The following is a 22,117-nucleotide window of genomic DNA, read 5'->3' as shown; positions in this document are numbered from 1 at the left end:
CTTAGCAGCTACTTTGGTTTTCAAAATAGTTCAGCTTCTAAATCCTGTGGTGTGCTGTTGAGGGTTAGGGTAGACCTCTGCAGTGTGAGATAGCACTAGTGTGCACCATTCTTGTTGACAGCCGCTCTCTGGCTCTGTGTGGGTATCAAAGAGCCGGTGAGGAAGGGTTGTAACGCATGGAGATAAACATCAGTGACCTGCTGCTGCTGCAGGGATGGCTAGCTCACGGGGCTGTTCCCCTAATGGCACCGCAGGTTTAAGTTCTCACTGCCTTTGTGGTTGGACAAATTGAACTGTTTAGTAGCTGTGCCCAAACTCCTGAAGGATCTGGGTTTCAAGGAGAAAAACTACCCTCTTCTCCCTGCTCTTCTCTGCTCCCCACAACTTGCCCCCCCCAAAAAAAGGAAAAAAAAAAATACTTTTTCACTCAGCCATTCCAGAAGTCTGGTTCAGAACCTGACTATATACGGCTGAGCCAGCCTGACTGAAAGCGGTGGGTTTCTTGTCAGAGGCCAGGAGCCTGTAGCAGGAGGATAGGAACAAAAAGGCCAAGCCAGATCTTTTCAAGTAAGAGCAAAATGGGACAGAACTTGGATGGGTTGTACTGGAGTTGAGACATGAATGCACAGTCTGCTTCCCCAGTGCTTTAATAGTGAAATGACCAGTGTGACTGTCCTTCCGTGCCACGGTGGATAACTGCTTCCAGGCACTCAGTCTAACTTAATGTAGCAAGCTGCTTAAACTAGTTAGTTCTTCAGTGTGGAAGCTGCTGTTCCTAACACCAGATCACTGAGAGTCTGTAGCACTGTGAATAGCACGTGTTTTTCATCTTTTTCGAGTAGTGTAAGTATATTAACGTGCACCGAGACATGGCCAAATCCATGCAGCCAAGGAACGTACAAAACTTGTTGTAGACCAGTGTCTATACCTTGCTGTAAAGATGAAAAGGAATATCTGAAATGCAGTTGAATGATTTTCAGTGGCTCAATTGTAAACGTAGATGTTTTTATAGCCACCAGCGCAGATTGTATCTTGATTATAAATATCCCTAGAATGCTAGGAATAGTGGGACAGAGCTTCCCTCCAGTTACTCCTTTCTTCATGTTGCATCTCATTCAGTGAAATGTTTTTTGACAGGTGCCAGTACCTGTCTATTTCCATTTACTCCTTAATATACTGATAGCACTGAGATGCTCGCTCTTCCTCTGAGGAGCAGCAGAATGGTCATTTTTAGCTTTTTGCCAGAGATATATATTAGTAATTGACACTCATGTTATCAGACGCTTTGCCATTCAAACTACTTTTAATATCAGCTGCAACTAGTCTCTGCATACAGTGAAATTTCCCTTATTTCTAATGCAGTGATTTTCATCTGTATCAGTTCGCTGATCTGTCAACGGTATTTGAAATGTTTTGCTCTATTAATCTACTGAACTCTTGCCTAAGGAAGTGCAAGCTCTTAAGTTCACTTTTTCTTCTCTTGCTCTGCAGTCTTACTGCTACAGGTATCGCTGTGCAGCACGTAGTCAAAACACTCCCGACAGCTCTGCCTCAAATCTGGGGTTCCGCTGCGCAGCAGACACCTTGCCAGAACTGCAGTGACCAGGTGGGCTGTCGCACTGAGACATGAGGGGCTGAATTCACCTAGGGAAGAGGAGATCCCTGCAGTGTCACTTGCCGATGACACGGAACAGAGAAATCTGGTGCTTAAACCTCCTGCTGATGGAGAGAAGAAAAAAAAAAAAAAAAAGGAATCCAACACTATTCAGTGTTGCTTGAAGAACCTTCACATATTTCTCTTTGAGGGACCAGGCCTGGACTTTTATCCTGACCCAACTTTTTACTGGTGATCTCTGTTGGTTTTAGCAAATGTGCTGGAGTTAACTAGCACAAAACTGAGCAGAAATGCCTGTTGTGTTTTAAAGGTTAATTAATAGCCCTTTCAGAAAAGATCTTTATTAAATTATGTATAGTTTTAATTTCTACACTCAAATTCAGTCAACAAGAACTTTACAAACTTCTAGACAGCTTTAGGAGACACTTGAAGCAGTTCAGAATGTCTAGACAGCTTTAAAAGAAAACTGAAGGAGTTAAGAGTGAGGACTGGCAGACACCATCCATCCACACGGGCAGTTAGTGCAGCCCTTCTATTACAGTCCTGTTGCAGTGAAAATCAGGTCCAGAAATGTGCTTTTTCTGGTGAGATACTTGCTCATTTTTAGATAGTGCCTTCTGCAACTGAGGGATGATAATCCTCAGGGTGATGGTGATTAGAAATGTTGTACATACTTGAATAAAATTTCAAGCGTGTATTTACGCTGAAGACTTATTGATGGAAAAAACGCTGGCAATTTCCTTTGAATTTCTTAAGACGTGATCTAGGCTTATTTTAGGGACCTGCAAATTGCAAAAATGGTATCACCAGAAACTGAAGCTAATAAATTATTCCACTAGAATAGAAGATCATTACAGTGAAAAGATGGCACATGCAACTGTGAGCCCCAAGGCCTAATAAGCTAAGTTTTGAAACTGTTCTGCTTAAATAAAAGGAAAAAAAAGTTCTCGCACTTAAAAGGAGAGGAATTTTAGCAAGGAAGAAGGGAAACAGGGGTAATGAGAGCTACCTCATTTTGGAGTCTGAATGTATTTCAGGCTGCTCACAAAGTGTTTTCTGCTGTCGCTTGCTCTAGGACACGGTATCTGGTCATGCTTTGGTGCCAAGCAATTGCTTGCTCTAAGAGGAGACTAAACAAGGACTCTCCCACGCAGTAAGTGCCGACCCAGAATGGCTGTCCTCAAACATATCACAGTGCTGTGCCACTACCCTCTGATCTGCCCGCGTGTGAAACGGGCCTTCAGCTCTGCCCTCAGCAGTGCTTTGAGATCTAACAGTGCAACGTGCAGGGGATTAATGAAAACTTTTGCATTGATGCTAGTCCCTCTCGGCATGGTCCTTCCTGTAATAAATTGGGTTTGGGGTTAATACAACCTGGAGCTAATACAAATCCATCACTTGCCAGCTGCTTCTCCACTTAGTGTTTCATGTTGAAGATAGTGGAGGATATCTGGGGAGCCCTTCAACAAACACCAGCCTCCAGTGGCGCATAAAAGTAATTCTAGCAAGCAGGAAAAAAGCTATTCCGGATTGTACCACTTGGCACTCACGTAAGCATGATAAAAACTTTAGTATTTTGTGTAGCAAAGACTATCTTACCAGCATTAAATGTTTAATTGAAATCTGTGCATGAAATCTCTACATGTATCTTACTAAGAGCAATAAGCAAAGAATCTATTTTAATTTGTGTCTTTCTAAAAGGCGTGCCCTGCCACAAGAAGGAATATATTTTCTAAAAGATTTTGCCTAGAATTGTTTTGGAGTTTTATTCTGGGAAAAAGATCCTTGAAAAAAATACGCATGATTCCATATGTGGAAAAATTCTTACAACTTTATTTAAGCAAACACTTTCATGATACTACATCATCAGGTATGTCAGTCAATACTCATTGTGCTGTGGGTGGAATGGGGAGGAAAGTTGTCTGCTCTTCTGCAGAGATGGAATGTCTCCCATTGATGCTGCTTTTGTTTGGATAATGGTTGCTGTGTTAATTACAAGATCTTTCCTATTGAAATCTGATCAGATTAATTCAAGAATCTTTAATGAAAGTAAATTGCCAAGCTTCCATGAATACTGAATACTGAAATACTGATAACCATTATTGCCCTTTGAGAGCAGAGAGGAGGGAGGATTACACAGAGCTCAGTCTTTCGAGCTCTGAGCACACAAACTGTGCAGTGGCAGGCAGGGGCTCTGAGCCTGAAGCAAACCTGAAGGAAGCAGAGAACAGACCTTCAGCAGGCAGAAACAAGGCTCTGTTTTCTCTTCCAGTTCTTTGCTAGGGCATTTTTTTTCTTTTAGTAGGATTTTGGTCCACAACATGCCCGGGCAGCTGTAGGGCTAAGGCACAGCAAAGTATAATGTACATCCTATATGGAAAAAGGCTGTTAATGGCCATGCTGCTTTAGAACACAATGACAATGCATCATTTCATAGTCTTGCAAGGCCTTTTAATGTGGCTGGCTGTTTTCAACAGTACATCATTCTCTCCTTGTTCCGTGCTGTGGAGGTTTGTGCTAATCAGATAACTGATGCTCGGTTTACTTGCTAGAAATGGCATCAGCTGGCTTGGACTGGTGGGGTAGGATTGCACTGAGACAGAAGGCATGGCTGTGTTCTCTGTTTAAGGCTGGTGATGCAAGGACTAGATATCGCTAATGGTGTTTGGGGTTTTGTGTTTTGGAGGTTTTTTGTTGGTTTTTTTTTTTTTAAATCTACACTTCCTTAACTACTCAAAATCATGCCAGGTATGTATTCATAACAGGAAGCTAACAAACTGTGCCGTCATCTTGAAAATGAGGAATGCAGATGGTATAAAACTAGTCTTGGAACTTTTTCCAGGAGGGAAGGAGGAAATACATTGGATCATCTGCTCCCAGTCCTCCAGTCCTGTGGGCTGAAAGTGGCTGGGTGGCTGTCAGAGTGCCCACTGCAGGAAGAAAACCAGGTAAGCTTCTAAATAGGCCAAGCAACCTTGCAACCCAAGCTGTGTCTAGTGCAGCATGCAGCCCGAGTTACAGGATACGGAGAACTTCTCTTATGTAGAAGCTGGCACCCTTAATCAGGCAAGGAATGAATTTAATGGCTGCTCAGCTTATAAAGTACTCTTGACAAGCAGCTGAAATGCTTTGGGAGCTTTCTGTACTGACAGCAGTGACAATGATTAACCCTAAGAAAAATCACATGGTAATATCATCCGAAATTAAAACCACTGCTAGATGTAAATATGAACAGCAGTTTTCTGTAACAAGAATGAAGGCATACATTAAACAGGGAGAAGCTAACACCAAATCTTACCAAGGAAGTATAGGTAAAAACAAAGTCAGATTTTGTTTAGCAAACAGCAAATTAATAACAGCAAAATGTTCTTTATCTCCCTTGTCAGTATCAGATTGATCTTTCAGGTTCAAAACAAAACTGTTTTTTATTTAAAAATAAAGTTACCAATGGCCTGCAGCACAGCTGATCCCCCCTGAGATGTGCTACTTTGTGTGTGTATGTTATGGCAAAGGTTATGAACACAGGTAAAGATCAAACTGTACAGAGCAAATAACCTAGGGGTTTGTGCCCCTGACGGCATGCTGTGGCACAACTGTAAAAAGCAGCACTGCAGTTTATCTGTCTTGTATATCAAAGCTGGGGGAAATTCAAAACAAGCCCAATTGAAGCTTCCTTAATTTGATCTTTTCTAGAAAGGAAGTAACATGCAGTAGCAGAATGTGCTCCATCCATCAAGCTCTCGTGTGTATCCCTGGTGTAAGGAGACAAAGCAGTATACATGTTAGACCTGTATAAGAACGATGAAAAGATGCAATGATCTTCTTTCTTTGTTGGGAAAGAACAGGCCTGGCTTAGTACTGTCTGGCTGCATAGGAATAGCAAAACCAAATTGGTTAGTAGCTGAAAGGAACGCTCACGTATCTGCTAGCCATTCAACAACATAAAAAGCCAAATTTGTTGTTTGTTGTTCAGATGTCCGTTTCTATTTCCTACTTCAATCCATTTCAGAAGTCAGAAAAACAGCATCATACCGCTTTAGACCACAGAGTCTGAATTGGCTTCCTGAGTGTATAATAATAGTGCTGGAAAGTAACATGGATGTGCTGCTTGCTGTTATTGCAGAGATCTTATTAGATGAGCCTCAAGATAGACATGATTTAAAAAGATGGGATGATTATACTTCTTGGAGCCTGTATTCCTGTGCTGTTTATATAAAAGCTAAATGGTAATATAAGTGAACTAGTCACTTAAAACCCGATTTTGACATGCAGCTAGATGTGACTGGAGACGGAAAACAGTGGGGGAAAAGCATTCAAGCTTATTTTTCTGGGCAAGCTTTTTATATAAATAATGTTTTGTGGAACAAAAAATTGTACAGTAAGTAATTTAAAAAAAAATGGGATTTAAGAAACCTAATGCCTTTCTTGCAGATGTCAAGATTCCTTGAGTCTCCCTCTTCTGTAATTTTCAGTGATGTTTCTCCTTGCTATCGCATGCCCTTTCTGTGTACAAATGTTAAAAGTTGTTTCTTTCTGAGAGGTACAAATTGAGAGAGCTGCTTTAACATGCTGTCAGAAGAAAACAAGAAAAAAAAACCAGGCCTGGCTTAGTAACTGATTTTGGAACACCTTGAAGCTCCAGTACTCTCTCATACCATCCACCTTGAAAACAGCCTCTAGGATGTTGCATGAAGTTATTTTCAAAATCTTGTCTTTTTGCTGTTATTCAAAAACACATCTGCTTCCTTGGTGGAATACAGAGAGTTTTATTTAACTGCTAGAGAAAATCATATTGGTTAGGTATGCATGAGGACTGAAAAGCTATGGAGAACTCCCTGAAGAAGTGTCTAGTGTGGAAAAAAGGGAGCCATCCCAAGGTAAGAAGGAAGCACATATGCGGGAACCACAGTAGCAAGGTTTTCTCAATCTCTTATCTTCCTGTAAAGATTTCTCTTCTCTGTTAGTCATTGGTAAATTATGGCATCTTCCAGAATAATCGTATGAAAGTTCCTGTCCAGCAGAAATATCAGTAGCTGCAAAAAGTGCCAGTTTAGGCACCATTGAGTCAACTCGAACTGGCACCATGAACAAATTTGGTTCACAAGAATGATTCAGGAATCTGCCTACGTTACCAATGTACGTAGGGTCAACAAATGTCTCCATTATCTGACCGTTATGGAGGTGCTCCCTCACCACTATAATATAGTTTGAATCCTTTGATGTCTGGGCCTGAATTCTTCTACGTGCCTCGTTAAAGCCTAAGACTTCACCAGCATATTCACAAACAAATCTTCCTTTAGCTATGAATTCCAGAGTGCGAAGACCCCACCCTTTCTTCTCAGTCTTGAATACCTCAAGTCTGAATTGCAAACCCCTCTGAACAACCCTGTTCTGACAGGATTCACTGCACTGGCACATAGTGTTGCACTCAAAAACAGGCCTGGTGTACTCCTCCTCTTTGTCTGTAGGCCTGAGGCACAAACTGTTGTAACTTTCACCGTGGGAAAGACACGAGCACACATGAACCACGCAGGAGCTGGTACGACAGAAACATCCTCGAAAGGTGATTTCAGTGGGGTCAATCTCTCCATCTGCTCCAGCCACGCTGTCTGGGCTATACTGCAAAGAGAACAAGAGTCAAATCCTTGTCACATTCGATGCTTCTTTCCAGAGGCTATCACATTTTTACAAAGTTTGTGTTTGGCAAAGACTGGTCTCTGAACTGAACTGAAACCATGAACGCTTCATTTACCTATAAACTTCTAACTACAAGCCTAACTTTTCTAAAATGTTTTAAAGAATGCAAATTTGCTATTCCACATAGATTGAGAAAGAATCGATAGTCTGTTAGTGACTGAATTTCTCACAATAGTCTAATAGCCAGAAAAAAAAAAAATCTTAGCAGGAAAAACACATCAGCTAATTTGATCTGGTTTACCAGTTACCATGCTATTTCTATAAATAAAAATTGTATCTTTAATTCCCCCTCCCCCTTGAAAATCCTCAATAAGCTACTTAACTATTATAAGTCACAGACTTTCAAATGCCTGCTTTTGTTAAAAAGGAAGAGACTTGAAATTTATCTTTTCAAAATGTTGCATTCAAACTTGCTCCTGCCAATTCTGTTAGAAGGTGATGACAGCGATGCATTGGCACATCTCTACACGTTCACCAAAAGCTAACTGCTCTGCTGTCGGGGGTACAACGTGAGCTGGTATTTGCTTCACCCTAAATTCTGTCGGTGGGAACAGATGTGGTGCAAATCAAGCAACCCCAGCTGACAATCAGGCTCTCAAAATGAAACAATGCCCCCAGCAGGTTAATGGTTATAGAACCACGGACTGCTCCAAAATAAAAGGGGAGAGAAACTGCTACATTTGAAAATCAAAACATAAGGACAGCTACCTATATATTTCAACTTCCTTCTCAGCATTCGGCTTGCAAAGCTTTACTTAGAAGCCTGGAGTGTGCGGTATTAGTAAACGTTACATTTTACAGTAGCTTATGCCTGGTAGCTTCGGGTGCTGTGAAACACACCGGTTCATTCAGGGGCTTCTGTTCTCATGAATGTCACCTTCCGCAGTTGCTTGGCTTTACCCAAACCCAACAGCCCCTTATCTGTTCCCCACTCACTGACTACAAGCTTTCCTATTTCTGTAAGACAGCAGCACCCCATGCAGTTTAGGAAGATGAGGGTTTATTCGGATTGCATCTCTTATTCCCATTCCACCTCCCCAACCCTCGGCTTACTGGAAGCGTTTCCGTGCTGTTTTCCGAAGACTCTAAGGCAAGCACACCCCTCGGCGGGAGGCGTCCGGCGCTGACCCGAGGCACACGGGCGGCAGCCGGGCCGTGCCGGGCGCAGGGCAGCGCCTGCAGCCGCCCCGTGTCCCTCGGTTACAGCTGTCCGGGCGGGCCCGCAGGGGCTGTGCTGTTCCTCAGGGGCGGCGGCGTCACCGGGCCGCTAAAATACCCCAAACGCGCCGTACCGGGGGCAAACCGGCCCGTATGTGTGCGAGGGAAGCGAGGGGCGCGCACGGCAGGACCCCGGCGCGGCGGGGCTGGCCGCCTGCTGAGCCCCCGAGGGACGCGCCGGGCAACGGCTTCCTCAGGCGCCCGGGCCGCGCTACCCGCCGCTTCCACCCCCTCCCCTCCCGGCCGGCCCCCGCCCCTACCTGAAAAGCCGGCGGGGCCTCCCCGGGCGGCGCCACGGCCACAGCCAGCACCTCCCGCCCGCCGCTGAGGTCCGCCATGCGCCCGCCCGCTGCCCCCGCGCCCTCCGCGCAGCCGCTCGCGCTGCGGTGCGCAGGCGCCCTGGCTGCTCCGCGGCGGAGCGCGGGAACGGGCGCTGCCCGGCGCCGGGGGAGCCGCCATCTTATGGCGCCGCTGGGCTGGGCGAGGCGCGGCGGGGCTGCGCGCCCCGGGGGCTCCGTGCTGCCGTGCGGCCTCGCTGTGGGGCTGCCCGCGGCCCGGCGGGCCCTGTGCCTGCAGCCGGGGGGCTCCCGCCGCTGGGCCCCGCCGCAGCCCCGTGCGGTGGGTGTGGAAGTGCTCAAAACAACAAGAGTGATTTCACAGGTTAATTAAATGCTACACACTCACGTTATTCTTCATGGCGCTGTAAATCTTTGCCTGTTTAGAAGGTGTTTGAGTTTTAGGGGGATTTTTGGTTGGCTAGGTGTTGGGTTTTTTTAATTCTTCCTGTCTCATTTACACTTTTAATTAGACTTGTATGTTTTTTTTTCGTTTAAGTTAGTGTATTTTTTAATGCTGGTGGGAACTTGCACGTTCTGATCTCATGAGGCCTAGAAATGCTGCCAGCTGGAGCGGGGACGCAGGCAGTGGTCCCCCTGCCAGGGCTGCGTGAGGGTCCCTCGGGTTTGTGCCCAGAGGTAGGGCCCTGGTCAGCCCCTCAGCCCCTTTGTCAGGACGTGTTATTAGCTTTCTGGATGAAGGGGAGTACAGACCCATGGAACCATGCTCTGGATGGATCTGGGACGTGCCAGTGCTATGTCTGTTCTCCTGAAGCACTCGTGACAGTGGTTTCTGTGCAGCACGGTGCCAAGCAGCCACAGTCGGTGTCACATCCTTTGTCTGCACTGCAGGCTGAGCTGTGACTGGGGAAGACGAGCTGGACTTGTGTTCTTCAGGTGCTGGTGGTTTGCTCCTTGGGTCAGTTGTTTTGGAGCCGAAGGCTGAGGAAACTCTTACTATGTTTTCACCTTTTTTTCCCCTTTGTGTGATCCACGTGCTTTCTTTTTAAAATCAATTATCACATCCAGAAATTGGCTCCTCAGACTTAAGAGGCAGAAATTCCTGGAGCATGCTCTGTGCCCCTCCAACAGGGTGTTAGTTGTGTGCCGCTTTCTCTGTGGTGGTAACTGATGTGACTCCATTCCGATTCTTCTTTCTGCAATATCCAGGCAATGGGAAGAACCTTCACCTGCTGCGTCTCCTTCCTCCTGCCTGGAAGAGGAGCTGAGCAGCGCCAGGAGAGGTGCAGGTGAGACTGGATGGTGAAGTCTGTGTTTGTGTTTTGGGTAGTTAATGGGGCTAGCAGAACTGACAGGAAGAGAATGAACGGGGTTGTTCAGGATTGCACTTAGCCTGTAAGAGAAGGGAAGATATAGAAGATGAACCTGTGGAGATCAGTGCGTCCCAGTATCTGGCCGGTATAATTTTGGGGAAGGCTTTGGTCAGTTTAAACCTTGGATCAGTGTATGCTGCTGTGAATGTAAAGGAAATGTACCGGTAGTGCCAGTGCTTCATAGCTGAATGTAATGAAAACGGTGGAAAGCTTTAAATACAGCCTACTAGTCTCAGTTTGTCCACCCAGGCAGCAGTACAGCTGTTTCCCGCAGATGCCTGTAAGCCCTGCCTTCTTGGGGTTGATGCTTTCATCCTGTGAGCATTTGTCATTGTGGAGAAAGTGGTAGATCAGTTTTATGAGATAGATGCTGGAACATTGAGTGATTGCAGATATTAAAATACACTTAGGTTTTGTAGTTTAGGGCACTATGTTATTACCAAATTGACCTTTAGATCAAGACACACATAATTTGGCTGCTAATCCTTAGTGCCAGATGGAATTCTTCTCCATTTTTAAATGACAGAAGTAATGAGTCATTACTCTGTAGTAAAAGAAACAGATTGCTTACATTTACAGGAGATGGGGTTTTGGAAATCTGCAAAAGGTCATGGAAAATCCACTGTTTTCCTCCTCCTCCTTCTCCCACCCAGTGCTTCTATTGTATTGAGCTGTGAATGGGTTGAACTGTTGAAATGCCCAGGTTGGGTGAAAAATTGATGAAAGCTCACTTTTATTTGTTATGTAAAATTTTTGTTGAAAGCAAGCTTAAAATGGAGCTGAAAGAATGAACTGTATGTGAACTTTGTGATGCTGAACCAAGACACCTGGTGCAGCTGTGAATTTCTTTTGCAGCACACTATGCTCTCTCTAGGATGAGACTACATGAATAACTTCTCTTTGATGCGTTGCACGCATTTAGCTGTTGGTTTCTCTCCCTATGTAGGTAATGCTTTCTGCTCATTAATAATTTGTGACTGTTCTCTGCAATTTCTCAGATTTCATAATAGCCATCTGATAATTGGAATTTGGTAGGTTAACTGGGCCTGGAACTGTGAGTTCATTTGAGAGCTGTCTTCATGTCACTTCACTGAATTTTCATGGCTGATGATTTTCATGTTGAAACTCAAGGGTGTGTGTGAATCTGTGACTTACCAGGCTGCAAGTAAGGGAGCAGTGCTCAGAAAACTAGGCACAGTCCTAGTCTAGAAGAAATAAATATGAAACTTCATGTCTTTTCCGGTAGGCAGAAGCCCCTGGAATCAAGGAAGCTTTTTCTAAGAGGTTTCTTTCTAATTTCAGTGTGGTGGAAGCTAAGCAATCTCAAGTGATTAATACATAATACAGTGATTTCATGTATGCATAGTGTCATCATCGGTACTGTTGGTTGGGAGGGAATTCTGGTTATCTGGTGCAACCCTTTCTTCAACTGGGAGTGTTGCCAATACTTGATCAGGCCATCTGTGGCTTTCATGAGCTGACTTCTGGAAAACTCTCAAGGCCTGAGATTTCACATCCTCTCTGGGTACCAGTTTCTGGGCTGTACCAGCCTCCCAGTGAGAGCTTTTTCAGAATGTCAAACCTGAACTCCCCTAGCTGCAGTTTTTTGCCTTTATGCCTTATTTATCACTACTGAGAGGAGTTTTACTCTGCTGTCTTCGTAACTACTCCTCATAGCATTCTTTTAGATTATCTCATAGTGTCCTCCTTGCAGAAACGAGCAAGAATTATGTCCCTCAAACTTTTCTTACTGGTCATATGGTTAGTCTTCTGACCATCTTGGTAGCCCTTTGCTGGGTCATCTCCAATTTTTCTACATATCTTTTGAGCTGGAGGGCCTACAACTGGCCACAGCTTGCCTTGCTACCTCATCATGCCGAACAGAGAGCATTAGTAGCTTCCCTGGATCTGTGTTCCTCCTCATGTAGCCTGGCGCGAGGTTTGCGTAACTTACAAAGAGAGTGCACTTTGGGCTTACTTGCAGCTTGGCTTCCACTGTAACCCCTGGGGTAGTTCTCCGTGGGATTGCTGCTCCGTCAGTTCCCCACCAGGCACTGCTGTATGGGGATACTCAGCCCCAGGAATACTCTTGTACTGGTCTGGACTGTTGGAGTATTTTCTGTCTCGAGCTTGCCTTAAGTTACACTGGCAAGTTACTAGGCCATGCAAGGTGGCTGCTTTGACTCCTAATTTCACAGCGACAAACAACAAAAAGTTGTTTGCTGCCTGCACCAGAAAGATGTGATCAAAAGAAGGCTTTTTGCTAAGAGCGTGTTTGAAGGCTCTCTTCAGCTTACTAGCTCCCTACGGAACTGATCTCTGGAAGAACTGGGTATTCCTTTTAAGTATTTTATTTTACATTGCACATAGTTTCTGTCTGACTTTGTTCTGAATAGGCTGCTGGGATAGTTCTCAGATATTTAAACTTGCTATTTTACTTTAAAAGGAAGTATGTCTCCCAGGCAATATATTGGAGATGTTTCCTACGGGAAACCTGAAGTGCTTCTTAAATCATGGCATTGAGTGCAGAGAGTTTGTTAGCTGCCAGTCTGAGAGTTTGTTAGCTGCTTTATCCATGCTCTCTTTAGGTTGTGTCTTCTTCCTTCTGGTTAATCTTAGATATTTTTTTTTTTTTTTTAATTCCCTTGCTTACAGACTGTTTGTGCTGCTGTTCTCATGTCAGGTTTAAATTTTCCTTTGATTTGACCTTCATTGCTGGATAATCATCCCCATAAGGTTAGTGGGCACGTACTCTCTATTCTTCTGCCAGTCTATTGTATGTCTATTAGAATATTGATTTGCAGAGAGTGAAGTATAAAAAAAATCAATATTCTATTAAGTGGAGTAGAGTGACAATGTTCTAAGGCTTATTCAGGTTTGAAGACTAGTGTCTAGACACTACGGTGTTAGGGTTTTTTCCCGTGTGGTCTTGGCTAGGCAGGTGAGATGAAATACACATACCCTGTTAGGGTTTTGTTTTGTGTGTGTTCATGGCTGGAACACTGGTGACAAACAACCAAATTTTAAAAAGTGTTGGAAGTGCAGAAAGATACTTGGATTTATTATGATGTTTGTAGTTTATTGTTTATTAATAGTAAAACAGTTGAAAATAAATGCTCTACAATGTATTTAGGCAGGGTATATAGACATGAGCTATCTGATATTGCATACCAGCTTCTGTTCTTAAGTGCTTGGAGAACTGTGAGAAGACCAGGTGTAAAAAATTTTTTGTTTGTATGTTTTTGTCAGTGTGGATGCCTACGACATATAGATGATGAATGCAGCTCCCCTGCCTGCCCCCCTGTTCTCTGCACAGTAGTCTGCCATTTGAAGATGGGGAGTGAAAACATAGGTATTTTTCTATTTCCTACTTTTGACCTATTCTCAGATCAGTCCACGGTTATTTTAAGGTATGCTACTTGTATTCAGTACTATTCATAAACATCTGGCTGACCAGAGGTATGACTCGCCTCCATACACTGGATTACTCTTACTGTCTTTTAAAAAAATAATAAATACTTTAATAGTGTCAACTAATTGCTTAGCTAGGAAACAAGGTTTTGTCCATTTACAGCTCATTTCATTTATGCTTTATCACTCGTGAAGTACATTGAAGTACTTTATGGGCTGAGAATGTGAAATGGTGAGAGGCCGCAGTCTTTGCGGCAGGTCTGCTGTGGTGTCGTGCAGTGGAGTTTGGCTGGCACGCTGCCTGCTTTTTGCAAGGCCAAGCTCATTATCTGTGAGTCACACCTGGCCCTCACTAGGTTTGGAAGCAGGACTTCTGAGGGTCATTCTTGTGCCTGGGGCTCCTGCCTGGTGAAACTGTCTCCTGCTGTGTGCTAATGAGCTGGCTAAATCTTCCATAAGTAAGTGGATGCTGGAATGAAATATCTGTTAATCATGTTTGTAAATCCAAAGAAGTAGATGTTGAAGTATGCCTTAGCTCTGCAGAGAAGACTGACCTTGGAAAATGCTGTGTTTGAATAACATAGTTTATCGAAATATCTCAAAGTGCTTTGCAGAGATAGATGAACTTTGTTTCCTTTCTTTTACAGATAAGAAAACTGACGCAGAAACACATGAAATGAGTTAACCAGTGGTTGAGCTATTGTTCTTGGTTATCACATGACTCTGCATTTCATCTTTCCTCCTATGCTGCTCTTGTAGCATTGACTAAGTAATATGAACCATAAATCTTGCCAATACACAAACGCTCCCGAAGTCTTGACTTTCATATGAGTAAGAAAGTTACATAACATTTTGTCACATCCTTAGATGTAAGCAAAACAAGTTTGGAACAATGGGAACAATTCAAATCTCGCCATGCAAATTGTTTCCTGATTAGCAGCAATGTATTTCAGTGAATGTTAGTCTCACAATGTATTTCAGTTAAATAAATTCACATCTATAAAGTATTTTGGCCTGACAGCAGTAGGTGAGCCACTTGGAAAGACCACCCATCTACTGAATAAATTGTAATAATGTTTTGCAGGCAATCTGTCCTGACTGTAGTATTCTACTTCTGCTATTAGAAAATGCTATATAGCAGCATTCCAATTAAATAGATTTCTGTGTAACAATATTACTTCAAAAGAAACTCATTATTAAGTTGGAAATAGAAGTGCCTCGCGGACTGTAGGAATTTCTTCCTTTTGAAGTGCACATCAAATTTCTTTGGTGCTGCTCAGCTGCTTTGTATGAGAGAACTTCATTTGACATCAGTGACCTCTGGCAAGCCCTGTGTAGGTAGGGAAAATGTATTTGCACACCACTCGGGTCTTCTATGGACTACGTATGTAATGGGTGGTTTCAAGGGATTGAAGCCAGTGTTTCAAATTGATGTATTAGTATTACAGTGTGCTTGGCAAACTTCTGCTGCAAAATTTGTTCCGTAGGTTCGCTTAACATGCTGCTTCTTTTCAGCAGTTTGCCAGATACAAAGCATGTTCTAGTGCTTGCAAGAAATGAGTAAATGAGGTTGAGAGAGTGTCTGCATAGATCTGATGGCTGCCTTTCACCAAAACGGTGGTTGTGCAGTTCATTTGACCCTTGCCTATACAGAAGGATTTAGTTTATGGTTAGTGTAGCTTTTCCATTTTTATTAGACTGTGTGTCTGGTGTCTTCAGTGCCAGATAGATTTGACTGCAGTAGTTAGTCTGAGTTACTGTTAGCGCTTGCTGTGTGAATTCCTGGTCGTTCAGGTGGGTATGTCATGATCATGTATGTCTGTGACCCCCACGTGTTGTGGAACACATAGCTGAAGCCAGACTGAGGTGAAGCTTCAGTTTCTTCTTACAGCTGACAGTGACAATGGCACCTTGTCACTGTGGGGAGCTTGCAGGAAGCTCACTGGTGTGGTGCGTCGCGAAGGTGGTTGTGACTGATGTGCTTGTGGTTATCAAGGTACACGTCTGGTGCCAGGGTAGGGCTTGCTGCTGCTCAGAGTTACTGGTAGCTTTGTATAGCTGGGTTTTGAGGGCTATCTAAAGCCCTCAAGAACATGTATTTTGGGGATACATGTTTTCTTAGCCTTTACATTGCATGTTTATGTATAGAAAGCAATACTGACTTTTTGTGCTTGGAAGCGTGGCTGGTCATTGCAGAGGTTCATACTACACACTGTGAGGAAAGGTTCACAGTGCTGGGATCTTCAAGTTTCTTTTGTTTCCCTTACTATTATGGGGATTCCCCAGACCCAATCTTGTTTTTCTTTGAGACACAGCTTCTTTCTCATCCCTGCTTAAGATAATTAGGTCATAGAAGATGACTGTCTAACTGTTGCCTAAAATTTCAATGGAGAATTTCACTTGGGAGACTGAAAGAAGATGTCTTTTTTTAGTCCTATGGTAAGGCTAGAGACTTCTGAAGGATTGCCATGTGCTGTCTCCTTGGTCTTCCTCAGTATTTACCAGAGGAGGGAAAGCATCTAACTAAGGCTGGAGAAGCAGAGGTTCACATACTTAAAGATGACCCTGAACAACAGTCAAATATGTTTTCCAAAATACTGTTTTCCTGAGATATATGGGTAGGGAAGCATTTTGGTCCTCCTGAACACAGGCATGTACTTTTTGAATTTGTAGTTATAAATGCAAAATTAGAGTATTGTTTACCATTTATATAACTTTAATCTGTATTTAATAAATAATGAGCACTTCCGAAAGTATTTAATGAAATTTAAAAAAAGTTTTGGTGAAGTATTAGGACTTTATTTGGGAACTACTTCTGTGGGGCTTTGGGGGTCTTATTTTCATGCTATTCTGCCAAACCCGTGATTGCTTTTTTCTCTGCTTAACATTTTGTTGAAGGTCATAACATTGTTATTAACCAGTATGTTTGTAAATTATCACAGATGTAGTACTCAAACATAACATACTTAGGGTTAGTTAATTTGTGTATGAGTATTTTATAGAGCTGCTTTTATTTAAAAGTCAGATTGTTTACAATATGGTTGATGCTGCACGTAATTTCACATGTATTTTGTGAAACATTTAATGTATGTGTTTTGAAAACTGTTGTTGGAATTGCACTTTGGTAGTTGAACTCTTGTGCTTGTATAATTTTTGGATGAACCTTTAAGAAAAGTGAAAATAATTAACTGTCAGTATGAAAAAATAGCTCTTCTAGGAGTTCTGAAAATAGGCACTTTGGCTTTTTTATTTATCCTTCTCATTTGGCAGTCATTTGGGAGATTGTGTCCTCAAGGATTACTTTGGTTTAGGTATTTCTCTGAAGCTAAGAAAAATTTTATAGTTTCCATGGGATCAGGTTTTGTTTTCCACCCCCATTTAACTTAGATATGGTTCTTTACATAATTGAGAGTTTCTGGAAAAGCATGTTCCACTGTGCTACTGTTCCCTGGTGCAGGGAGTCCCTTTGGATAATGGGGATTTGTTGTGGACTGAAAGTCAGGAGCTGGGGTTGCTTGACATTTCGCAGCCATGGGCTGGGATACATGAGTGGTGCTGCTGGACCTAACAGAAATGCCGTTATTTAGGGTAGGAGCACATACCAAGTGTGTACCTCGGTGTTCTGGTGGGTACCTACCTTTGTATATGAACACATCCTTGGTGTGTCTATATAGACATTTAAGATGGTGTTTTCATCTTTGCCTAAAATCCTAGCATAATTTGTTCCAAAGGACTATATTGATTGAAGTAGTCTTCTCAGAATTGAGCATCTAGATGGCTTTGTTTTTTTCCAGGTCTGCTTCAGGCTATTGAGTAAAGATCCCAGATGGTGGATGAGATTGTATGCTTGCTTTCCCTTCTTCTCCCTTCCCTCAGAATCACTGTCACTTCTGGAAACCCTTGTGACACTTTCTTTGGCTTCATTTTTAAAATAAATTATTAGGTTCTTGCTCTTGATTTCTTACTGCTAGTGCGGCCTGGTGTGTGTGAATACTCTTGTTGGAGTGGTTCTTTTCAGTGGTTTACTGTCAACTCTGTTGTATATTGTACTGATTAAAGGTGTCTTCAGGCATACATGCTGTGCATCAGCTGTATTTCCAGTCAGTGTGAGCCCAAAATCAATGTAGGTGTAGAGGGAAATGTACAGTTCCATCTTTGCAAACACTGTAGGGATCTCCCAGGCTGTAAAAGATGAGCATGCAAAGGCTGTTGCACTGAATGTGAAATGAACTCTGTGCACTCTGAGACTGTAGTGTTAATCTGGTTTCATCTTGCTGGTTAATCTCTCCCAAAAATTGTTGGAATGCAAGCCATCTGAAAACGCACATGAGCTAAGGCTGTTGGAAAACTATGGTGCTTGGAGAGTAAAATAGAAGATTGAGTCAGGAATAATCATTTTTTATCTTCAGCGAATGTTGGGTCAGGCATGATGGATTGCGGAACAAGTCCTTCCAGTTCTTGTCACACGTAGCATCTTGGTCTACAGCCTTTCCTTTATTAAATGATTTGACAGTAATAAAAATGGGTCGTATTTTTTCTGTTTTCCCCAAGCAATATTTGCTTAATATATTACAAAGTTACCAACCCAAGGATTCTGTACTATTTATGCTTTCAAAAAGATTGTGTTTTGCATTTTTTTTGTATTTGCATTGTTGAGAAAGATGTGTCGCAAGAGAATAAAGAAGTCCCTTATCTTATCTTGCTGTTCCATAACCATACTCTGGTTTAAATGAAATCCATAATTTTTCCTTGTTGGTATGACAACAGAAAACATGAAGGTGAAATTAGAATAAGGATATAGATGAATGTTAACTGTATGTGCTGTAGCAGTTAAATAAATCACTTAATGATTACAGAATAATAATTCAGAATGGCATGCACTCAAACAGAATGCTTTTAAGAGGGGAGGAGTAGTATAAAGAATTATGTGCATTTAATGTAGTATTTCACTGTGATAGTAAATCAGTTCCCCTTGTCAAATTATACAAACAAATTTATGAGTATGTGCATATCTAGTGTAATTAATAAGCCATCTTATGTAGAACTAAGGTATCTAGTTTTGCCTGTAACCTTTAGATATAATTTATCTCAAAGGCATAATGCTTAAAACTTGCTAAATGTTCCTTCTAAAAGAAAATTCAGGAAGAAAAAGAAAAATAATGCTTTACTAGAAAACAAATGTTAGTTTATGTAGCATTCCAGTAGCTTAGAATTTAATTACCTTTCAAAACTATTCATTTTGATGTAATCTCTCAATTTTTATCAGTGTTCTGTGCAAAGCTATTTCTGTATGTTTTATGGAATGAAAATTTGAGTACCTCTCAGTCTTTCTCAATGCTTTACAGTGAAATGCAATCCAAATAACTGGGAGCCATGAGAAATGGTCTAATTCTGTACCCTTAGGCAGGTGCAAGTCTCACTTAAACGGCACGAATGTGTGTGCATACTGTAGGTAGCAGGAGGCACTACCTCCTGGATGCCCAGGGAGTGAATCAGCAGCTGTGATCTCTGCCCATACCTCAGCTGCCAGCTTCACCTCAGAAGGAAGCCCTTGTAGCTTCTTTCTGAGTTCTTCAAAGCTGGAACCATGGGGTGATGCACTGTGGAGTGATGCTCTCGAGTGATGCATGCAGGTTCTAAAGAAAAAAAAAAAAAGTGAATAAAAAAATTAGTTGGGACTGAGCTGTACCTGAGCCAAGTAAAAATTAATTTTCTTTCAGAACTTTGAAGATATGAAGAATCTGCCTAGATGTCATTTTGCTCTTGGTGGCTACATTTGTAATACTGCTTTCCCCTTAACGGACCTTCCTGAAACAGGTAACTGCAGCGACAGAGCGTTCAGAAATTACTTGCCTGGTGAGGGTCTAGTTAGAGAAACAGTTTTCCAGGAAAAGTTTTTTTTGAATATACACAGACAAATTCATTGCTCTTTTTCTGGGAAGCAGCTGAAATCACCACCATCACCAAATTTTTGAACATCATTAGCTATCCTCTGCTTGGTGGCAAGTTACTTGTCCTTTCCTACTTCTGGGGAGAAGGGACAGCAGCTACCAGTATGGGGGGCAGGGGAAGAACAGGGTTTGTTTGATAAGGTCAGCAATGTTGGTCTTAACCATCTGCAGCGCTCTGTGAAAAGGACATGTTTTGAATATGTTTCTAAGTCATCTCCAGCCTGCTGTCATCCTTGTTTGTTGTAACATTGACTGCTTGGAAGTGCTCATCCATATAAAACGAGCAGATGACAATGGGGCTGTGTGCGGTACAAGTCGGTTACGTACCCTCAGCATGGCTGTCAGAGCCTGGTACAGGTGCTGGAAAAGCAGGTTCCCCGGGCTGTGCTACCACCGTGCAGCAGGGAGCAGCTCAGCGTGCTGGAGGAGCCCTGCGCAGTCCCGCAGTCCTGCGGGGTTTGTGCTTGTCAGAGGGCAGCAGTTTGTATAATCCAGCAGTCAGTGTGGGGGGAAAAAATCCGTGGTTACCTGCTTCAGGTAATAAACGGGTGGTGGAGGGAAGGACAGGGTCACATTCCTGCGTTCCCAGTTCACTGGCCATAAAGAAGAGGCAGTGAATCCCTTTTGTATGAAACAAAAATTAAAGAAAAGGTGTCGGTACCAGGAGGCAGCATTACCCAGTGAGGGGCAGAGAAAACTCTTGACAGAAGATCCCAAGTGATCTGGCAGGTCAGGTAGTTTGGGAGTGAGTTAGAGGTTCTTATGAGCAAGACTTTAAAGGGATACCCAAGAACTGTATGATTCTCCATGTTGGCTTCCATCATGGTGTAAAGCTTTTAAGGTGGAAAGAGAATCAGTAATAGGTTTATTTTTTTAGAGCACAACGAGCATGTTATCTATGTGTGTGTTCTTCCCTCTATCCTGCTAAAGGAGTGTGAGGGAGGTGGAAGCCCAGTAGCAGCTGGGTTCTGGTTGCTTTCAACTCAAGTACAGCATAACCTTAATCACCCTTTATGCATGTATAAAAATCCTCAGAGAAGATAAAAAAAAATATAAAATTCAGAGTTGCAACATAGTGTTGTCTGTCATTCTGCAGGCTCCACGGTGTATACTACAAAAAGGAAATCTGGACTGCACTGACACAGCTTGGCATCAGTGAGGTAGGACTGCAGCCTTAAAAACTTTCAGTTCACTACAACACGTTGAAAAATGCTCAGTTCGTAGGATGCAAACTGAAAAGAAAATTGCAGTGCTGCTCAGCCAATATACTAGAAGCAATAGCAGTGTCTGGGGAAAAGGCGTAAGGCAAGGGATGAGCATTACTGTTTTCAAGAAAAACGGGCTTGTATTTGGACACTTAATCACTTCAGTTTTTAAATGATTTGTTAATACTAAAGATTGGTCAGCTTGTAATGGACCAGAGTGCTGTAGTGGTTCCCTCGTTTGTCTGTTGGTCCTAAAGCCAAACTAAACTTTTCCAAGTGTGCAGATACTCGTGCTGGTTTGCAGTGACGGTGGTGTTGCTGTGGTGATGGAGAGAGGTTTGCAGGTGTTTCAGTTAGGTGCAAGTGGCTTACCTCTAAAGACAAGGAATGTAAGGACTAAAAGCAGCCAGCAGACCTTATCTGTGTTTTCTTTGGAGAAGGAAATGGTCCTCGGGAGCTGAACAGGCAGATGAGCTGGTGTGCTAGGGCATCGCCTTTCCTTCCCGTGCACCAGCCCAGCGGTGGCCCTGTCTCCGCCACTGGGTGCCTCCTCAGCTGTGCAGTGGAGCTTTCCCCGCTGGTTAGCATGTCAAACTCGGTGGAGAGAAAGAGGTGCCGGCCTTCTTGTTTCAGGAAGGTCCTTAGCTTAGCTGTACTGCGTGGTCACAGAGTTCTTGTTATCTGTCTTCAGTATCAGCTTGAATCTCTTCCCGGGAGAGAGCTTTACTGGGGTTAGTATGTGTTTGAAGAAATTCTTCAGGTTAAGTTGAAAGCACAAAGCTCTTTGCATGCTTCCAGGCTCTAGCATCCCACAGATTAAGAGTTCCCCATGGGTGTTCTCCAGCTCTATTAAGGACCTCGCAGCAGGTATTTCCAGATGTAGAAATTGAATCTAAAACCGCAGATGTGAAGATCCCAGTGTTATGCTGGGGAGTCTCCGTGTAGGAAGTGAAGTTTTTAGGAATTTATCACCGAACATCATTAATCCTGTCTTTGATGCTAACCTCCATGAAGCATGTCCTTTGCATACAGCCCACGTCACAATCTGCTGAGCAGGCAAAGGTGAAGGAGGGAACGCTATTCCTTTTTGAAAACAGTTGAAGCACCATGGAAATAGTCTGCTCTGGCTTCTGGTTAGCATTATTTGGGTTGAATGGCATTTGGTCCTTTGTTTTAAGGAGTTTGGGGAAACAAAGAGAAAGTTGCACAGTTGAGCGATGTCATGAATGACACAGGAATTAGCATCTTCTTCAGAAGTAGTATTTAACCGGCCACATCTACAAACTAGTAGCTGACAGGTCTGCCTCGGGTATTTGCATTTAACAACACTGTTTCCCAAATATGACATCAT

General features: G+C 42.9%; 2 protein-coding genes and 1 long non-coding RNA gene across 6 annotated transcripts in view; 2 read left to right on the top strand and 1 right to left on the bottom strand.

Moving 5' to 3' along the window:
• SUMF1 (sulfatase modifying factor 1) overlaps nucleotides 1–3,360 on the top strand; it is a 38,857-nt gene extending 35,497 nt beyond the window's left edge. For 2 of the 3 annotated variants that reach the window (XM_055709399.1, XM_055709397.1), the window contains one exon: nucleotides 1,492–3,360. In XM_055709399.1, coding sequence (XP_055565374.1) covers nucleotides 1,492–1,602 — 111 coding nt within the window. In that variant the 3' untranslated portion in view covers nucleotides 1,603–3,360. The remainder of the gene's footprint in view (nucleotides 1–1,491) is intronic. The other variant, XM_055709398.1, reaches the window with a different exon arrangement.
• A 66-nt stretch (nucleotides 3,361–3,426) lies between these two features.
• On the bottom strand, nucleotides 3,427–8,933 carry LOC102056334 (histone-lysine N-methyltransferase SETMAR). 2 transcript variants are annotated; one of them, XR_008732084.1, is made up of 3 exons: nucleotides 8,791–8,933; nucleotides 5,534–7,234; nucleotides 3,427–5,367 (listed from the first exon to the last, which is right to left on the bottom strand). XR_008732084.1 is itself a non-coding variant. In XM_055709400.1 (2 exons), exons 1-2 carry the CDS (start codon nucleotides 8,866–8,868, stop codon nucleotides 6,437–6,439), a joined length of 876 nt encoding a protein of 291 aa, XP_055565375.1. In that variant the 5' UTR covers nucleotides 8,869–8,933; the 3' UTR covers nucleotides 3,427–6,436. The 2 variants fall into 2 exon arrangements, 1 of the variants encoding a protein (XP_055565375.1); XM_055709400.1 differs by having other exon boundaries at nucleotides 3,427–7,234.
• LOC129736000 (uncharacterized) lies at nucleotides 3,889–20,805 on the top strand. Its single transcript, XR_008732086.1, has 4 exons — nucleotides 3,889–4,563; nucleotides 10,036–10,115; nucleotides 19,331–19,427; nucleotides 20,658–20,805. It is a non-coding gene; the product is annotated as an uncharacterized LOC129736000 (long non-coding RNA).
• Nucleotides 20,806–22,117: the final 1,312 nt, after the last annotated feature.

This window comes from Falco cherrug, chromosome 4, assembly GCF_023634085.1.
Source record: "Falco cherrug isolate bFalChe1 chromosome 4, bFalChe1.pri, whole genome shotgun sequence".
Classification (NCBI taxonomy): Eukaryota; Metazoa; Chordata; class Aves; order Falconiformes; family Falconidae; genus Falco; species Falco cherrug.
The sequence above is the reverse complement of the archived record's forward strand: the minus strand, read 5'-3'. Positions and strand labels throughout refer to the sequence as shown.